The sequence below is a fragment of the Elgaria multicarinata genome, chromosome 7 (genome assembly GCF_023053635.1).
Source record: "Elgaria multicarinata webbii isolate HBS135686 ecotype San Diego chromosome 7, rElgMul1.1.pri, whole genome shotgun sequence".
Lineage (NCBI taxonomy): Eukaryota > Metazoa > Chordata > Lepidosauria > Squamata > Anguidae > Elgaria > Elgaria multicarinata.
The window spans coordinates 62,950,636-62,970,528 of NC_086177.1; the positions used below are offsets into that span (position 1 = coordinate 62,950,636).

Consider the following 19,893-nt stretch of genomic DNA (forward strand, 5'->3'; position numbering starts at 1 on the left):
ATGCAAAGCACAATATAACACAAGACTGAAGCATAATCTTTCCATATTTATTTAATATAATTTCACTTCACAGCTTGATCGAAGGCCAGAAAAGCTAAAGTGATGGTTATATAAAATCTGTTCAAGGCATGAAATAACTCTTTCATGAAACTGATTTGATAGAGTATTTTTTAAAAAATGACTCTTCTTGCCTAACATAAATTTATTTAACAAATCTCTAGGAGGTTAACTGATAGAAAGCAGTAGGTCTGCAATGCAGTTTGTTTCCAACCAAGCCAATGGATACCCAGAACCTAATTGCATATTCACTCATTTGATATTGGGAGGAACCAGAATTTTTAATTACACACAGTTAAAGGAATTATCCACTGAAGAATTTAATATGTTAAGAATAACCACTTTTGCATGTAACAGGATGCCAAAATTCTGGGCTTATTAAGCCAGGATTGCAAGCTGTCTAGTAATGTAGCGTCCCATTGCGTGAGCGGTAAGACTCACTAGTATGCAGGCAGCGTTAGATACTGCATAGAGGTGCTAAAGTAAAGTTGTATACATAAGTTCTCTTTGTAAGCTCTCGCAGAATATATGGATAAAAAAAAACGTGTGGAAGATTCCAATGAGCAGCACACAGAAGACTTTTGAAAGCTAAGACACCCTGAGGGACCTTCTCCAATATGAGCATGCCTGAGCGTTAAGATCATCAATAGAGGCCTTTTTGCATGTCCCAAATTCTCCTCTGACTGGGAGGGAGAGATCATTTTTGGTGGTTGCACCAAAGCTCTGGGGGTGTTCCCTATGACAGCACCCCTACCCCAATTTCACCTCATTAGAGCAAATGGTCAGGGGATGTTGCAGATCTCTGTTTTTATAAACTGGAGATGCACAGGTGTGCATCAGCAAAGTAAAGGATAAAAGCTCCCTCCAAAAATGTGCAGTTTCAAATATAATTTGGGGGTGAATCAGATAAGTTAATTAACACAACCCTGCCCTCTGCCTGGCTTCTGGCAACCAATCAGGGGTTGCCATCCATCCCCAGCTCAATCCCGGAACAAGGTCACATGGCGGAAGGGCCGTGATGACCACACTTTGAAGAAAAATGGGGGAAATTCCTGAGTTTTTAACATGCAGTTTTGAAGAAAAGCCCTGCGGTGGGTATGAGTTGGCAGCTGTGTCGTATAACTAACCCAGCACCACTGAGCAGCCACTGCGGAACTTAGAAGACGTATGGACAGCCCCCTGCTTTTGCGGTTAGATTATTTATTTATATTTATTAAAACATTTGTATCCCACCCTATATCACTAGGATCTCCTTGCCTGTTTGTTTCATTAGGATTGAATTATTTTAATTGTGAATGTTTTAATTTGAGTCTTTCTTTAATTGCATATTGCCTTAGGAAACATTATTGCTGAAAGGTGGCAAAAAGCTGCTGGCTCCTTGCTAGGAACCCCATTTTTATAGCTGCATTCAGCTGGGCACAAATTTGCACTGCCCTCCATAGCTCCATACGGAGCTTCAACTATGCTAGAAGGAAAATAAGCAACAGCTATTGGCATTTGGAACATGGATATCTATATCAGTAGCATTGTTCATGCCTGGATTCCACTATTGGTGAGACAGTTGTGTTTACAAGAGAACCAACCCTTGTGGTCAATCTGTTCAGCAAACGCCAGCTCAGCTGCTAGGTCTTTAAATAGAAAGTCTTCTATTGGTACCTGGATGTTCCCTTTACCAGTCAGGGTCCAGTCCAAAATGAGGCTTGGGGAGTTTAAGACTCTCTTCTCAGGTCCAGCAACATCCCCTTTACTTTTGAAGAACTAAGTGATCTTTGCCTGTTTTTTACATTTACCCAGTAAGGGATCATAAGCGACAGGTGCAATTCCCAAGGTCTTGTAATCCTTTCTGGTAAGCACAATAACTCTTTTATCAGGAAGTGCTCCAATGAGATCAGGCTTTATTTGTAAAATCCTACATTTAAATCATTTTTTTTAATTAATGAATCTGTTAATTGTACACTTTTGGTTTTGTTTCAGCCCTGTTTTGAAAGGTAAGATAGATTTTTGCCAGAGTATACGAGTGTCAGCACACGGGGGGAAATCATGTTTCCTTATCGTCACTTCTACACCCGCGCTTTTGTCCCTCATTCCTTCCAATTTCGAAAGAGGAAGTAAACAACATGCACGTGCCCCACTGAGTGGGCCATTTTGATCATGCTACTTTTTCTGCACACAGCAGGAGAAAATGGCAAGTTCCGTCTCAAAAATAATTAAGATTTACTGGGGTCTTTTTTTGTCACGTGAAGAAAGCTAGAAAGAACTGGGAGGTGTGTGGGATGCAGATTACGTCGTAAATAGGACACACAAAAATCTGTGAGTGCCTGGTAAGGCGCATGCAATAAAACACTCATCTGATGACACCCTATATGTGTTTCTGATAAGCATATTCCAAAGCAGGTATTTAGTACTCATGGCAACATACTCAGCCTCTCCTGGTAAGTCACTTCTACCCTCCAATTTATTTATCCACAGCTCATACAAGTAGAAAATTAAAGCTTATACTAGGAGATGCCCAACAAAGCTGACATCTAATAAAGTTTAATAAACCACACCTCTTTTCCACAGAAAAGACTCCTCTATCAATTTCTACATGGAATAAGATAACCTTGAATGCTTTAGTGCCAGTCAGCAACTCAAATGTCTTTAATTATTTCATTAATTCTGATTCCAGAAAGAATGGACTAATTGTCACTAAAAGTGAGCAAAGGAGAGACAAAGGCACATTTGTCAAGAAATTTTCATCAATTCTTCAATCTATCATATAGCTAGGGAATACTGAGACCAGTATATTAACTGTTTCAAAGGTATTTCATACATGTTTTCATATTCAGCTTTCCTCTGTAAGGAAATCACTGTTCAAATTTTTAACATATGACTCCAGGGCTGTATCCAGGCTAGGGCCAGGTGAGGCCTGGTGCCAATAAGAAGGAATTTTATTTATTTATTTATTTATTTATTTATTACGTTTTTATACCGCCCAATAGCTGAAGCTCTCTGGGCGGTTCACAAAAATTAAAACCATAATAAAACAACCAACAGGTTAAAAGCACAAATTCAAAATACAGTATAAAAAGCACAACCAGGATAAAACCATGCAGCAAAATTGATATAAAATTAAAATACAGAGTTAAAACAGTAAAATTTAAATTTATGTTAAAATTAAGTGTTAAAATACTGAGAGAATAAAAAGGTCTTCAGCTGGCGACAAAAGGAGTACAGTGTAGGCGCCAGGCGGACCTCTCTGGGGAGCTCATTCCACAACCGGGGTGCCACAGCGGAGAAAGCCCTCCTCCTAGCAGCCACCTGCCTCACTTCCTTTGGCAGGGGCTCACGGAGAAGGGCCCTTGTAGATGATCTTATGGTCCGGGCAGGTACATATGGGAGGAGGCGTTCCTTCAAATAACCTGGCCCCAAACCATTTAGGGCTTTAAATGTCAATACCAGCACTTTGAATCGGCCCCGGACCTGGACTGGCAGCCAATGAAGTTGTAAAAGGACTGGCGTAATGTAATCTCGCCGGCCAGTCCCTGTTAGTAAATGGGCTGCCCTGTTTTGTACCAACTGAAGCTTCTGGACTGTTTTCAAAGGCAGCCCCACGTATAACGCACTGCAGTAATCCAAACGAGAGGTTATCAGAGCATGGATAACTGTAGCTAGGCTATCTCTGTCCAGATAAGGGCGTAGTTGGTATATCACCCTAAGCTGATAAAAGGTGCTATTTGCCACTGAGTTCACCTGTGTCTCAAGTGACAGTTCTGGATCCAAGAGCACCCCCAAACTACAGACCCGATCCTTTAGGGAGAGTGCAACCCCGTCCAGGACAGGGCAAACATCACCTCGCCGGACAGATGAACCACCTGCTAACAGTACCTCCGTCTTGTCTGGATTGAGACTCAGTTTGTTAGCCCTCATCCAGTCCATTACCGTGCCCAGGCACTGGTTCAGAACAGCCACTGCCTCACCAGAATTGGGCTCTGAGGACACATGCAATAAGGCACCCATTCTTGGAGTCTCTTCCCTTCGCTCCAATACTTTTAGCAGCAGAGTAAATTCCAGCCCTACTTTGCCACTTAATGGATTTTGGAAAAAGGGGAACTGGGATCCAATGATCCCAGTAACAGAAGCAGTAAGCCTATGTATACCAGTTGCTGGGGAACATGGATGGGAAGGTGGTGTTGTACCATGTCCTGTTTGTGGTTCCCTGTTTGACAGCCAGTTGGCCACTGTGTGAACAGAGTGCTGGACTAGATAGACCCATGGTCTGATACAGCATGGCTCCTCTTCCGATAGGGTCTTCATGGGGGTAGGGGATAATCCCATAAAATGTTCCTAGGTCATCATATGTGCATAATTCTCCTCAGAAAGAAAAATAGATTGTGTCAAGCAAGACAGCAGATTATGGCAAGTGTATTTGTAGTCTGAAACAGGGATGGGGGAGAAATTTGTTTGGTTCGCATTTTAATGCAAATCAAACTAATTCACACTTTCCAAAGGAATACATGAACCATAACTCAATTATCATTTAGTTTTCACTCTTTCCCAAATTTTGCAATGCAGTTCTATTAGCAGTATACCACAGAAACTACAATTGTGATTATATTCCATATAAATTATTTCTCATCTCCTGTTGCTTTCCTTTCAAAGAGGCCTAGATTTCCAAGACTGAACTCCAGCTTTTCAGATTAATTATGAATTGGCCCTTATGCTCCTTTATGCACTTGATGACATTGTTGGATGCTTGAAAGGTCTCCTTGAGCTTTTACCATCCCAAATGCACTTTCCATCAATGCAGGTACAAAATTCTGGAAGGTCTTGGACACACCTGCAAATAGGTGGTGATCCATTTTGCTCAGCATGCAACATGTAAGTGTTCTAGGACCCTCAACCTTTCCTCACAAGCTGTATCTTGACTATCACCTCTGATAAGTTTTCCCCCTCCTCTGGTTTTGTTTTTACATCTGAATATTACCACACGGGCAACACTCTGGCCAGCAGCAGAACTGGAGCAATAAACTAAACACTTGCTTCTTTGGAGATCTTCAGGGTGCTTTTGGTATGACTGACATCAAATAACATTCATGATGGAGTGATGCCCTGCCATGTTCACACCTATCCAACATTGCACTGATCATGCAAAATTATCAACATAAAGCATGTTACATGGTTAACTCTATACCTCTACAATATAATGATTATGATGTAGAGTTATAACCATCTTTTGAGATCAATGTTTGCCTCCACTTAGTAAGGTGAAGAATTATGAGAGAGGCTACTGAACACTATGGTCTTAAGGAATTGAAATTACTAATTGACCTAACCATTACATATTTTAGTTAGATTTGGGGGGGATGGAATTATTATTTGTTAAGTTTGTTAAGCATCATTGATCAGATATGATATCAATTCAATAAGAATAAAAACAATAGCTCCTTTTCCCTTGCCATGATTAGCCTCACTGGTATGAAATATGAAAATTAGCAAATTTATAGAATAGATTATGAGAAGAAGAAGAAGAAGAAGAAGAAGAAGAAGAAGAAGAAGAAGAAGAAGAAGAAGAAGAAGAAGAAGAATGCAGTGTGCAGAATTTATGAGTCACAGAATTTGGCCTTGGCCTACCTTGGTGGATGCAGAATTCTGTTATATTTTTAGCATAGTTGTGAGTATGATGTAACAGGGTCAATTTGCCAACATCAATCATCAGCGTAGAGGTATGATGTAGCAGCAGCAGGGTATTCTTCTGCTTTTGGGGGGTGGGAGCAGAGAACTGGATCATTCCCATAGATGTGCATGGGAGATATAGGGACTCATTCAAGGCTACTGTGCATGTCTCAGCATTAGAGCAATTTCTAGCTGGAAAGTTATTGGAGTTTGATAGCCCCTTTGAATTGTCAGAATTGTACAAAGATACTGGACTGTAACAAATAACAAAACAAAACAAAAAACCTTACAAAAGTCCAGCTCAACCCAGATATGAGCCTTGATGTTATTTACAGTTGTTATTATGGTGATGATTATGCATAAGTGAATGTGATAAGCGATTTCTTACAAATCACCTGAATGAGCTGGTCATGCATGAGAAAAATCAGATTTAGTGCTCACTAAGCATCAAATGTATACAAATGCCTTAAACATTTTAATACAGTCCCTTTAATATGTTTTTAGGCTCATGAGGGAAATGAGAACTGAAAAAACTTATTTGGAGTGAGCAAGAAAAGATCAAGCGTCTAAATTATAAAAACAGTGCAATACATATATTTTAAACTCTGACTTCAGAACTAACTTCACTGAAGCTGCTGCAGGAGAGAGAAAGGGAAATTATTTCCTGCTGTCCCAACTAAATCCTATTTGGTCCACCAGGATTCTGTTACTGTCAGTATTGTAGTTCTCTGAACACCCAAAGAATATTGGTTAGAATGTATTGCAATGGGATATGACTGCCTCAAGCTCATTAAGAATGGGTACATTCAGATGTAATCCTGAGTCAAAGTTTGTGCTAACCATACAGACTCCAAACCATGATTTGTGTTCTAGAAAACGAGGCAAACAACATTTTTGCAATCTCCCTCTCCTCCTGCCTTCCCTGAGAATCTCCAAATCATATCCCAAGCCACTCAGGACTGTCCAACTGCTGACAAAGACTGAGTTCACACAATTATGGAAAGAAAAGCCACAGTTGCTTATCCCCCACCCCACCCCGCATGTGCCAGTCGCAAGCTGACTAATAAGCATAATAACCCTTGCTGAGTGCTGGCAAGGGCAGATGGCTTGGATGGCCTACAAACCACCCCCAAAACCATGGTTTATTCTAGGGTTGCTGGGTAGTTGTAAACACCTCCAGCCAGCCACCCTTGCTGGGTTCAGACTTCATGACAACCCACGCCCAGCGAGGGTAATTATGCTAAATTTGCTACTCATAACCATCACGCAGGGGGAGGGGAAATAAAACACTGTGTAAACCTGCCCAAAGTGTTGTTACATGTTACCATTGGCCAGCAGCAGTAATGGGACAAAGAAATAACTCTGGGAGTGTCTTGCACTCCCAGAGTGCAAGACACAGAATAATGGGCTCAAGTTAAAGGAAGCCAGATTCCAGCTGGACATCAGGAAAAACTTTCTGACTGTTAGAGCAGTACGACAATGGAATCAGTTACCTAGGGAGGTTGTGGGGTCTCCCACACTAGAGGCATTCAAGAGGCAGCTGGACAACCATCTGTTAGGGATGCTTTAGGGTGGATTCCTGCATTGAGCAGGGGGTTGGACTCGATGGCCTTGTAGGCTCCTTCCAACTCTGCTATTGTATGATTCTATGATTCTATGAAACGGAACTCTTGCCTCTTTGAAGATATTTTAGCTGCTCTTGGAACACAGACAAGAAATCACATTCCTGAAGCAGTGATCATCTCCCCCTTTCACAGTCACATAAGCAATTCCTTTGGGTTTTCACCTGCCCTCTCCGACTACCATAAATATCATATATCCCGCTACTGATCAATCTGCTCCAATCTCTATAAGGCCAATTACGTTAACTAGTAAGTAGCTATAGGAAGCTTTAATCCCCCAGAAGTTACTGACTAAGAGCACTTGGATCATTGTGAAGGCTAAGATACAAGTGTCATGTCTGCTTTGGGGTATACGTGTCATAGTAAAGTGGGAAACCATAGTAGAGACCTCCCCCACTGCCCCCCATACACTATACTTTCTATAACTAGATGAACTCAAAGAGTAAGGTCTGCCAAACCAGTGTTGGCCAAACTATGGTTTGTAAACCAGCTTTAAACTCTGGTTTCAAATAAGGATGTGCCTAATAACCCCCTTTCACAGGAACATTTGTCTCCTGCAGAAGAGGTAGGAAGGATATTTAGGGACCTCTAGGGTAGTGCACGAAATTCTAAGACATTTCCAGAGGAGGTGGTCTTACCTATAAACATGAGGTAGGCAAGGTTTTTTCTCTCTTCCTTTTCATAAAAAGGAACTCTGCTGAAGATACAGTTTAGTATTTTAACTAAAACCAAAAGTGAAACTTTATTTTTAAATCTGGGAATCTCCTTCTCTTTTTTCCTAAACTATAATTCAAGTTTTATTACTTAACAACATTCCTAGATTCAGTTTAAATTAGTATGCTGCTTAATTGCTCATAGTATATATTAGTGCTTGATACTGAACGATTTAATTTCCTTAGAAACTTTAAATTTGTTTTAAAAAGATTTAATGCATCTATGTATTACATTTGTATCCCATCTTCTGTCCAAAAACCCTCAACATAGAACATTTGGGGGGAGGGTGCATCTGTATGATGCGTCTTTGTAGTCAATTCCCCTCAAAACATCGCAGCATCACTGCTGTGAAGCAGAACTGATAAATATAGAAGGCAGGAGGAAGTGCGGGCTGTCTGGCCGGAAAACCGCAGCTCACCAAGCCCGCTCCCTGCCCCCTATTCCCATGTTTACCCTGGATTGGGGGGAAATCACAATTGGGCTTGGATCCACCTCCAGCAACACTCACTGGGTTTTACCCGAACCGAGGCATCACCATCAGATGGAGAGACAACATGGTGACCACAGAGGAACAACAAGAACAACAACAACAAATTGTGGTAAAACCACACTGTGAAAAAGTGCAGCTTCAGGGGTAAAAGCCCAACATGGCTACAAGTTGGCAGGTACGTCATATAAACAACGCAGAGCCACTGCACAGCCACGATGGGGTAAATAGGCTATATAGACATGCCTTTGGAACTATCTCACTGTATCATCACAAAATTCCGAAAAGGTAGGCTGGGTTAAGTGACAGTGGGCTGTTTTGCATGATCAAGCAGGCCACTGTGGCTTATTTAAAGCCTAAAACAGCCTATGGGTTCTGGGTGGTTTATTAATCACACCTACACCCCACTCTCACTGTGTTCAGATGATATTCATAATTCACCTGGGATACACCAGCACATGCCACAACTCACAGTGGTTTAAAAAAGCCACAGTAGGTTGCAGTGATGGTGTAAACCCAGTCAGTGACTTGCCCAAGATCACCAAGTGAGTTTCAAGACTGACCAGGGATATGAACCCAGGTTCAAGTCCAACCACTGGTGTATAATATATTTTTGTTTGATTCTGATTCTAAATAGATTATGAAGCAGTGATTCAAGAAGCAACACCTATTATTTTAATCATAGTCTATTGTCACCTCAATACTTTCCTTCCATCTTATTCTTACTTTGCCAAATAATGGAAATAGCTGAAGACATAAGCATGTACCTACCAATAATGTCTGATGTTTATTAGTTTACAAAATGATCATTGTAATATGACCAAACCAAGTAAATATGCTGCTTTCATTTCATGAATGTAGAGTTTGTGGTCAGTTAAATTAATATTTGTGTTAAGTCTAACATTAGGGTACACTTTCTTATTCCTTTAAAAAAAAGTAGGATACGTTCCTATGTTCTTTCCCTACCATATTTTCTTGAAGTAAATCCAACACCTATGAAAAAAGTTGTTTCCTTACACACCTCTGCAAATCAGCAATAGAACACAATGGCATTCAAAACTTTGTCAAGATTATTTACAGTATTTTACTGCTAGGTATTAAAAACACTGAACACATTCCTACCTAATATTCATTTTTAGTTATATAAGAGTGATAGTCTAATAGGCAGTATCAGATTTTTTAAAAGTATCAGTGGACGAATCCTGTTAGATTAAATTCATTTCTTCATTGTGTGCATAAAACAGCAGAGACAACTAGATGTCAACTATTGCACTAATTTCCTAACTTGCAAAGCTATTGCGCCTATTATTATTATTATTATTATTATTATTATTATTATTATTATGGCCTTCCTGAGTGGTGCTGTTATAATATCTTGTGAACATGGAAGCATCTTACCTTGCTTCCATTTTCTTTTGCCTCTTGCTCCATCTTAAGATCAGATACTAGGATGTTCTTGTACTTGTTCTTTCCATCACTGCTTTGGTCATCTAACCTGTATTCTGACGTGAGCTGAGCAGAGAAGGGACTGTCACTCAGGTTCAGAGGCTGTTCATCCGATTCCAGAGTTGTTTTGCCATTACTGTTGGCTTCTGCCACTTCCCTGCAGTGTGTTCCCCCTGAAGCGTTGGAACTGTGTCCTGCAGTCTCATTGCCGTTAAAGCTCTCTGCAGCTGAATCATCTATGAAACACATGGATTTACAGATGTTCAATGGCATGCCAGCAACATTAATTCTATATGTAAACAAAAATAACAACACAACCTGCTTTTGCTTACATAACGGCCTAGTTTGCCTCTTTAACCAATGAATAACCCACAATTCTGGGTTTGCACATAACAAAAACCCATGGTTTTAAACAACCCAGAGTTCACAACTCAAAATCAAAACACAGGTTCTCTTTCTAGCTTGTTCATGGTTAGCTAACCAAGGTTTGTTAGTGTTGCTTATGGTGACCATATTTTGGAAACCAAAAAGGAGGACAACATGGTCGCCCCCAAGGGGGCATGTCCAGTACCAAGGGGGCGTGCCCACCCGAACATAGCCTTGGTCACATGTCTGATTTTATAGCACACATTTAAGACAAATTTGTTCTACATAACATCTTAATGCAAAAATCACTGAAATAAAGAATAAGTGAGAGATTCAATGTATCTGTAACTTCACTCACTCCTACTTTTGTAGGTTTTGCTGTACTTTGAAGCTTTTGCTCTACTCTGTGTGCTACATTCTCCCCTTCCCTCAAATATCTTTTCTGACTGTATTTTCACTCACTGCAAGCTGCTGTTGTTGTTAACAGGGTTTGCTACTGCCCCAAATCTGCTTCAAATTTGGTATGGCTAAAGCTCTACCTAAAAGCTATCATGGTGCCAACTTTCAGCTCTTTATCTTTAAAAATGACAGTTTAAAAATAATAATTTTAAAAAATTATTTCATTTTTTAAAAAATTCCTAAAAAATCAATGGATGAACAGATCTGTTTCAAATTTGGTGTGGCTAAAGCTCTACTAAATCATATCATGGTACAAAGTTTCATATCTTTATCTTTAAAAATGACGATTTTAAAAATAATAATTTTAAAACCTCAATTTTTAAAAAAATCCTAAAAAATCAATGGATGAACGGATCTGTTTCAAATTTGGTGTGGCTAAAGCTCTACCTAAATCCTATCATGGTACAAGTTTTCATCTTTTTAACTTTAAAAATGACGATTTTAAAAATAATAATTTTGAAACCTAAATTTTTTAAAAAATCCTAAAAAATCAATGGATGAATGGAACTGTTTCAAATTTGGTGTGGCTAAAGCGCTACCTAAATCCTTTCATGGTGCAAAGTTTCATCTCTTTAACTTTAAAAATGACGATTTAAAAAATATTTTTAAATCCTCAATTTTAAAAAAATTCCTAAAAAATCAATGGATGAACGGATCTGTTTCAAATTTGGTAGGACTAAAGCCCTTCCTAAGAACTACCACTGTGCCATGTTTCATATCTTTATCTTAAAAAATGATGGAGTTATAAGCATTTTTGTTAATTCCCATTAGAGCTGCTCTTTGAAAGAAAATCCGGATTTCCCCTCCCCCTCCCGGATTTGCCATCAAAACCCCGGACAAATCCGGGCAAATCCGGCCATATGATCACCCTAGTGTTGCTGGATTTGCACATCAAAATGACCCAGAATTCAACAAATTATGGGTTAAATGAAACCATAGGTTAATGTTATTTGCAACCCAAATCAATGTTGCCAGCTGTGTGATTTCTGTAATTGCAAGTCACTAGTAGCAGTCCCTTTAAGGGCAATAAATGAAATTTCAGCCAAAGGATATTGGTTAATGATCTGGGTAAGGGGCAAAAGAAAGGCTCATCTTTCCACTTTATGTGTGATATTGTGGCCCACATGCAATAATATTGAGATATCAGGCAAAGATCTTGTTTTGTCCCTAGTGGGTAATATAAATTACAGTTCTTAAAACGAGGATGTTTAGGATTAGATCCAAAGGTTCCCTTCCTCTGCTAGAAGCCTCCTTCCATTGGAGGAAGGGATCCTTCAGTTGGAAGAAAAGGAACTTTGGGAGTCAAGCCATTATGTATGCCGATGTCTTATGTGAACTGCCCAGAGAGCTTCAGCTATGGAGCGGTATACAAATGCAATAAATACATAAATAAAATAAATATATGCATTACAAGATTTAAAATGTAATTGCTTCCAAAAAATTCTCTCAATATATTTCTGTGTATATATCTATCAGTATATAATTTCTGCACAATTATACAGTAGCCCCCACTCACATATTTGTCTTCACCAAGCAGGATATGACACTTTGAAAATGGTTTGAAAACTGTATCTGTAATGTGTCCTGGGCCTCAACAGTTGTGACTACTGTTTTAAACTGTTTTAAATCAGTAGTGTAGATCCTCCCTAAGTGTGGGTGAATCCGCATTGACTTTTTCTTTTTTTTACTGCATTGTCTGCATTACCAGGTAGATGGGTAATATAAACAGTCTCTGCTACCCTTTTCTCTAGTATAAAATCAAAATTTGGGATGTATCCTACACCTATTAATATTTCACCATATGCATCTCATGTATTCAAAATAGCCTTTGGAAAGGCTGTAAATATACCTTCTCCACATAAATATGGTCATATATTATCATAAAAGAATGAAGCGAAAAATAGTGGTTTAGCCCTGATAATCCTTTCCCCCAGATGTTACCAAGGTAACTAATTCCCATGGTTTAGGTATGTTTTATTCTGGGGCAAAACAACTTTTCCAAGATCTGTTTTCCCTCAGAGTCACCAACCTGTTACTCACACATTGACCTTCTTAGAGAATAATTGAACTGATTACACAAAAAGGGGATTTAGGAATTCTGTATGTTGGTGTTCTAAGTTTGGACCAATGTGAAATAGCCTTATCTTCTGGTCTTTTAAACCAGCAATTTTTTCGATGACTGAATTTCCTTGTTTTTTGAAAAGCAACGTACTTGCTTTTAGATTTACTACTCTCAGCATTCTACTGTATTTCTTTGATTCTAAGACGCACTTTTCCCCCCATATAAACATCTCTAAAAACGGGGTGCATCTTAGAATCGCAGGTGCGTTTATTATTTCTTAGAATCAAAGCTTTTTTTCTGTTAGTGGTACTGAAATTACTGTGCGTCTTACAATCGATGGCATCTTAGAATCGTAGAAATACGGTATGTGTCCTCTCTATGCCTGCTCCAGTTCTCTGCAAGGCCCAGCCAGGGAGGTAAATACATTAAACCCAGGGATGGAGGGTGGGATTCTATCCCGTTCAGCTGAGAGCGGTTGCTGTAAAATGTGAACCTACAAGGAGTGATGAGGTCAGGTTTCTGTCCCTCTGTTTGGGAGCCTGCAGGAGAACATGCCTCATAAAGCAAATGGGCTCATGAAAACTGTTATTATGGTCTACCAGTTTGTTTGTCTTTAGTAGTCTGGGATCCAGACCTCTTCAGAAGGGGGAATACCATTATGTGGTTGCGGTCAATCTAAATTATCTCCAGTCCCTTACTCAGTGCAAAGGCATTGAGGATTTCCCTCAACACTGTAATTCTTGAAGTTATTAGGCCTGATGAAAATATATTTTAAAACATAAGCAAATAAAACATTGAATACCCTTTTAACTTGTTAAACCAATGAAAACATGCCACACAAGAAGTCTTATTAATAGTTTATAAAGTAAATGCAAAAGAACATCAGATTCAGAAATAAAATGTGAAATATGCAATAATTAGAAAGAAAATATATGTGTACACTATACAAAATACACTACAGCTTAACTGTTGCTAAGACCTATTTATAAAACAATATTAGTAGGCCCAAGTAGGCCCAGAAGCTGTTTGAAATGTAACCTAGTTCTACTTAATCTTACCAGTCCAAACTAGTTAAATGTAGTGTTTGAAGCTTTTAACTTTATAGCAAGTATGGTCCAAATTTTTAGAAAAAAACCAAGGGAGCAGTGGAGAGGGGGGATTAAAAGGAATGTATAGCTACCTAGTCCAAGCAGAGATCTGAAGACCAGGCTTTCATGGACCCAGAGGAAGGTTGAAAGAGACCTCTCCTAGAATCCAGGGTGTAGAACTCAGCAAAGTCCAGGTAGGGAAAATTAATCCAGGTAGAAAGTGAAGAAAATATTTTAAAATGAAACGTGCTGTGAAGCCCAAGCTTCACCAGTGAGCAAAATCAAATAGGGGGCAAAAACTACACCAAGGTGCTCAGGGGCCTGGGGCCTGGCTCAGAGAAGTTGGCTTTGGAAAGATAGCCAAAAATAGTCTCAAAGCCTGGAAAACAGGACTTTGAGACTTTGAGTTCAAAAAGAGAAAAGGGGACTCTTCTTTCTCCCAAAAAGTGAAGCAAGAACTAGGTGAGCCTGGTTCTCAGACTTCAGGCAGCAAAACTTTCTGCCCTTAAGGAAATACATGCCTGCTTATGAACAAAAGTTCCATTCCCATTCAGTTCCATAGCTTCCTTCTAAGCCCTCTGTTCCCAGCTCTTGAACCCAAAAAGGGACCTTAGTAACACAAACAATTAAGGTGAAAGGTAGGGTGACCACATTTTGGAAACCAACATAGTCGGCCCCCAAGGGGGCATGTCCAGCACCAAGGGGGCGTGCCCACCCGAACATAGCCTTGGTCACATGTCTGATTTTACAGCACACATTTAAGACAATCTGTTCTACATAACATTTTAATGTTAAAATCACTGAAATAAAGAACAAGTGAGAGATTCAATGTATCTGAAATTAACTTCACTCACTCCGACTTTTGTAGGTTTTGCTGTACTTTGAAGCTTTTGCTATACTCTGTGTGTTACATTCTCCCCTTCCCTCCAATATCTTTTCTGGCTGTATCTTCACTCATTGCAAGCTGCTGTTGTTGTTAACAGGGTTTGCTACTGGCCGGCCGGATGGCTGGCTTTTTTTAATTTCAATTTTTTAAAAAAGCTTGTGTATAATTTTCACAAGTTTCTCTACTCTAACATTAGGGTGGGTGTTGTGGCAGTGAACACTACTTTTCCCATTCACACTTCTCACTTATATACATTGGCTTCTCAAGGCTTGTGTGTTGGCACCACTTTGAACATCCAGACTTTGAACTCCTGTCTACTTCCTGCACAAACATGCGACTCTGAGACCCTCTTCCTAACGCCCTGCGTTTCATGCCAGCACCATGGGGCTAAGTTACAATAGATGTCTCTGGGTTGTCTGTGCAGCCTCTGTTGTCTCTCACTCTAATCATTGCAGACAAACCAAAGCTTCCAGCCTCAAACAATCTCTCTCTCCCCCCACCCCCAAAGTCTCCCAATGGTCCAACTAGGCTGCACACTTGTGGCTTGGGATATTGCTTATTGCAGGTTATTGCTTGGTCATGTCTGGTGACTCCTACATCATCATTATTATTATTATTATATCCCGCCTTTTGCCCAATACTTTAAAAACCTCTGCCACCAGCCGCCTCCACCTCCTCTCCTTTTGCACAACTTTGATGCACTCTTAAAACACTCTGCATGGCAAGCCAGCCTCAGGGCCAAGCTACAGGTGCATCTGGGTTGCCTTCAGGCTCTCTCTGCCTTATGCCAGTCTGCCAACATTTCCAGCCTCAAATAATCCCCCACCCCCTCCCTCTCTGCCAAAGTCTCCCAATGGTCCAGCCAGGCTGTGCACTTGTACCCTGTGGCTGGGGGTAGGGGAACAGCTTATAGCTTGGTTGCGTCCGGTGGGTGACTCTTGTTTTTTTTTAAAAAAACTCCACTGCCAGCTGCCTCTGCCTGCACCAAAACTAGACTCTGAGACACTCTTAAAAAGGCTCTGTGTGGTACAGCAGCCTCTCAGGGCTCACCTACAGCCATCTCTGAGTTGTGTCTTCAGTCTAACTCTGTCTCTAAGAGATATGCCAGCCAGCCAGCCAAAGCCACAAATCTATCTATTTTTCTCTGGTATGCATTTCAAATGTTCTGCATTGTATCCCAACAGTGCAGTCAGAACCTAGCTCTGTACAAAGTGTACAAAGTGAAGTGGAAGGGAAGTGGTAGCGAAGCAAAGCAATGATACGCCAGGTTCCAACATTCGCAGCAACAGGGCATCCGCAAAGAAGAGAGCCTCTCTCTCAACTGGCACCTTACTGTTGGTTGTGAGAGTTTTTCTCTAAAGATGACCCTTTATCACCCATGATGTGGAAATGTGAGAAAAAGGCCTCTGGCCCATTCTGTTTTGCCCTGTGGGCGGCTTTGACTGACCTCTCCTTTCCCACATTTTGATTTGTGGATCCCTTGCCTCTGCTGAGCTCCAGGTACCTGACTGCACACCAAATCTGCAACAGGAAAGGTGCCCTGCTTGCCCAGGACTTCTTACCTAAAGACTGGAGATCCCCTTAATGCCAAGGGCTGAAACTGCTCAATGTGCAACACCCCAAAGAGGAGATTTGACAACCTGAGTTTGAAGGATATGGCTCCAGCAGTTTTAAAACACAATAATTTTAAAACTTTGAACTTTTAAAAAAAATCCTAAAAAAACAATGGATGAACAGATCTGATTCAAACTTAGCATGGCTAAATCTCTCCTTAAGAGCTATCATGGTGCCAACTTTCAGCCCTTTATCTTTAAAAATGTCATTTTTAAAAAGTAAGAATTTTAAAACCTCAAACTTTTTTTAAAAAATCCTAAAACTCAGTGGATGAACAGATCTATTTCAAACTTGGCATAGCTAAAGTCCTTGTTAAGCACAATCATGGTGCCAAGTTTCATCTCTTTATCTTTAAAAATAACATTTTTTAAAAAATAATAATTTTAAATCCTCAATTTTTAAAAAAAATCCTAAAAATTAATGGATGAACGGATCTATTTCAAACTTGGTGTGGCTAAAGCTCTACCTAAAAGCTATCATGGTGCCAACTTTCAACTCTTTATCTTTAAAAATGATAGTTTTAAAAATAATAATTTTAAAACCTCAATTTTTAAAAAAATCCTTAAAAATCAATGGATGAATGGATCTGTTTCAAATTTAGTGTGGGTAAAGCTCTACCTAAAACCTATCATAGTGCAAAGTTTCATTTCCTTATCTTTAAAAATGACGATTTCAAAAATAATAATTTTAAAACCTCAATTTTTAAAAAATTCCTAAAAAATCAATGGATGAACAGATCTGTTTCAAATTTGGTAGGACTAAAGCCTACCTAAGTGCTACCATCGTGCCAAGTTTCATGTCTTTATCTTTAAAAATGACGGAGTTATAAGCATTTTTGTTAATTCCTGTTAGAGCTGCTCTTTGACTGGGGAAGATTGGGAAAATCCGGATTTCCCCCCCCCCTCCTGGATTTGTCACCAAAAACCCGGACAAATCCAGGCAAATCTGGTCATATGGTCACCCTAGGGGGAACAAAAAAAGGGGAATAGTCTTGTCTGCGTAAACACACACACACGTCTCAGAAATTCATTGCTGCTGATGCTGCTTTTACTCTACATGGTAGTTATTCCCCTACCCCACCCCCACCCTCAATATTTTGAGTGTTGTGTTATGAATACCCATTAGCAAATAAAAATTATTCAAAAAATAAGTTAATTTTTTAAAAAGAAAGAAATTCTATTACACCAACTACAATAGAAAGGGAATAATAAAACAGCAATCTATGAAATATGGAGCCTGTAGTGACTTTACAAGAGATGGGCAGAAAAGATGCCAACACATGTTTTCAGGAACACTTTTGCATGACTGAGAGTTCTTTTCCCCCTTTATTCTGTTAACTGCCCTTTTCCCCTTACTCTTTAACAAATCTTCCTGAAATTTTCAGGTTATATAAAATAGACAATTTTTTCTGTCATGTGCAATTTTCAGGAAAATCGGGGAAACCCTTTCGATTTTATTAAGGTTATAATAACCCTTCCCCCTGATTTCCATTTAACCTTATAAAATCCTTATTTTACTGATCGCCTTATATATTGGAGCCACAAGTGTGGCTCGAATAACTCAGCAGCCAATTCTATTAACTTTTGGCAATATTTGAATTTCAAAAGATAACATATTATATATTTTTAGATGTACACATAGTGAGTTAAATCCAGATTTAATTATTTGAACTTCGGTCCTGTTGAAATCAAAATAAAAAGATGGTCATGACATTTCCAGTTGATTTCAATGGAAACTAATTTCAACCATGACCACATTCAGACAATACAAGAACAAAACTGCAGTGAACCTTGGGCTCACGTGCTCCTTTTCTCCCTTCTTCTCTTGTGGCATGGCTGCAAGGAGAGAAAAAAATAGTTTTCTATTTTAGATTAACCACAGTTTGTTGAAACAAGTCAGCTTCAGAACCCATGATTTGAAGTTGACTTGTTTCAAACAAACCATAGTAAAGATTAATTAAAGTTTGTTGAGTTTGGATGGCACAAGTTTTGTTTATCAAAAACAGAAGTGAAATCTTCTGAACTATTTGTTGGAGGGGAGAGGAGAGTGGAGAACATGCGATAACGGGGGAAATGCTAAGGCATGAGCGTTACGTCCAAACCAGCCCTTAATTTGGATTCAGCCCTACGTATTTTATGTGTACACCTTAAAATGTAAAAATGTAAAGTAACAAACGCATCACATGCTATAGTATGATACATATGTGCAAATATATATCATCCTAGTACTCTTAACAGGAGCAGGATGGCCCCTTTACACATTATCAGATGTATACATCGTAGCTAACCCTAATTTGTGGCCATGTAATGTATGAATAATGTTGAATAAAACTGCTATAACTCAACAAATACACACACACACACACACACACACAGAGAGAGAGAGAGAGAGAGAGAGAGAGAGAGAACGTCACAGAAGGGTTGTGATATAGGTTAGGACTGTCTTAATATTAATGTCCGGGGAGTTAAATTTGACCCAATGATAGATCTCTATTTTCTGCTCCAAGCTGCTAATTGCTAATGGTAGAAGTTCAAATGATTATTTAATTAAATAGACAGCAGTAACGTTCTCTATTGCTGTGCGGAGCAGAACTTGGGGATTTGTAAAAGCCTGTTGCAAATCACATCTGAGCTTTAAAAGACCATGATTTCTTCTCTGACTTGGATTAAAAATCTGAGATAGAGAATAATGCTGGGTTTCTCCCCCTGCCTTCCCATCAGCCCTTCTCATCCATAAAACACTGTCCCCACTAGCCATATCTCCTAAAAACTTCCACCCTTCCCTTTACTTCCTGGCCAGTGGTGGCATTGCAAGCAGTGAAGGAATGCCGTGATTGGGGAAGAAGGAGGTCCGCCCCTTTACCCCACACACTGCACCAGGACACCAGAGGTGCCGAGTGGGAAGGGAGAGATTTCCCCCTCCCCTCTGTCCCCACGCTGAAGCTGCTTGCTCCACTGCCACTGGTCATGTAAATAAAAGGGAGGGAGGGCAGAGTGTTTGGAGGAGGGGAGGACTGGCAGGGCGGGTGTGTGTGTCATTTTCTGAGCTTTGACTTGGCCCAGGAAATGATCCAAGCACTCTTCAATATTTTTTTTAGAAAGAACTAGGAAAATTTCCTAGTCAATAGAAGGTAATTGGGGGAAAGCTTACCCATCTCTCCCTCTGAAAGATCAGATTTGTAGTTTGGGGGTACTCTTAGATCCATCTCTGTTGCTGGAGGCTCAAGTGGCCCACAGCATCTCAGAATGCCTTTTAACAGCTTTGCTTGGTTCACCAGCTATGGCTTCTCCTGGACAGGGATAGCTTGACCACGGTGGTACAGGCATTAGCAACCTCAAGACTGGATTACTGCAATGCGCTCTATGTAGGGCTGCCCTTAAAGCTACTCCAGAAGCTGGAACTAGTGCAGAATGCAGCAGCTCAGCTGTTGTCAGGAG

General features: G+C 39.9%; 1 protein-coding gene across 1 annotated transcript in view; it reads right to left on the reverse strand.

Annotated features, from left to right (window-relative positions):
* NOL4 (nucleolar protein 4) overlaps positions 1–19,893 on the reverse strand; it is a 122,396-nt gene that overhangs the window by 38,279 nt on the left and 64,224 nt on the right. The window contains exon 5 of the mRNA XM_063130703.1: positions 9,934–10,217. Coding sequence (XP_062986773.1) covers positions 9,934–10,217 — 284 coding nt within the window. The remainder of the gene's footprint in view (positions 1–9,933; positions 10,218–19,893) is intronic.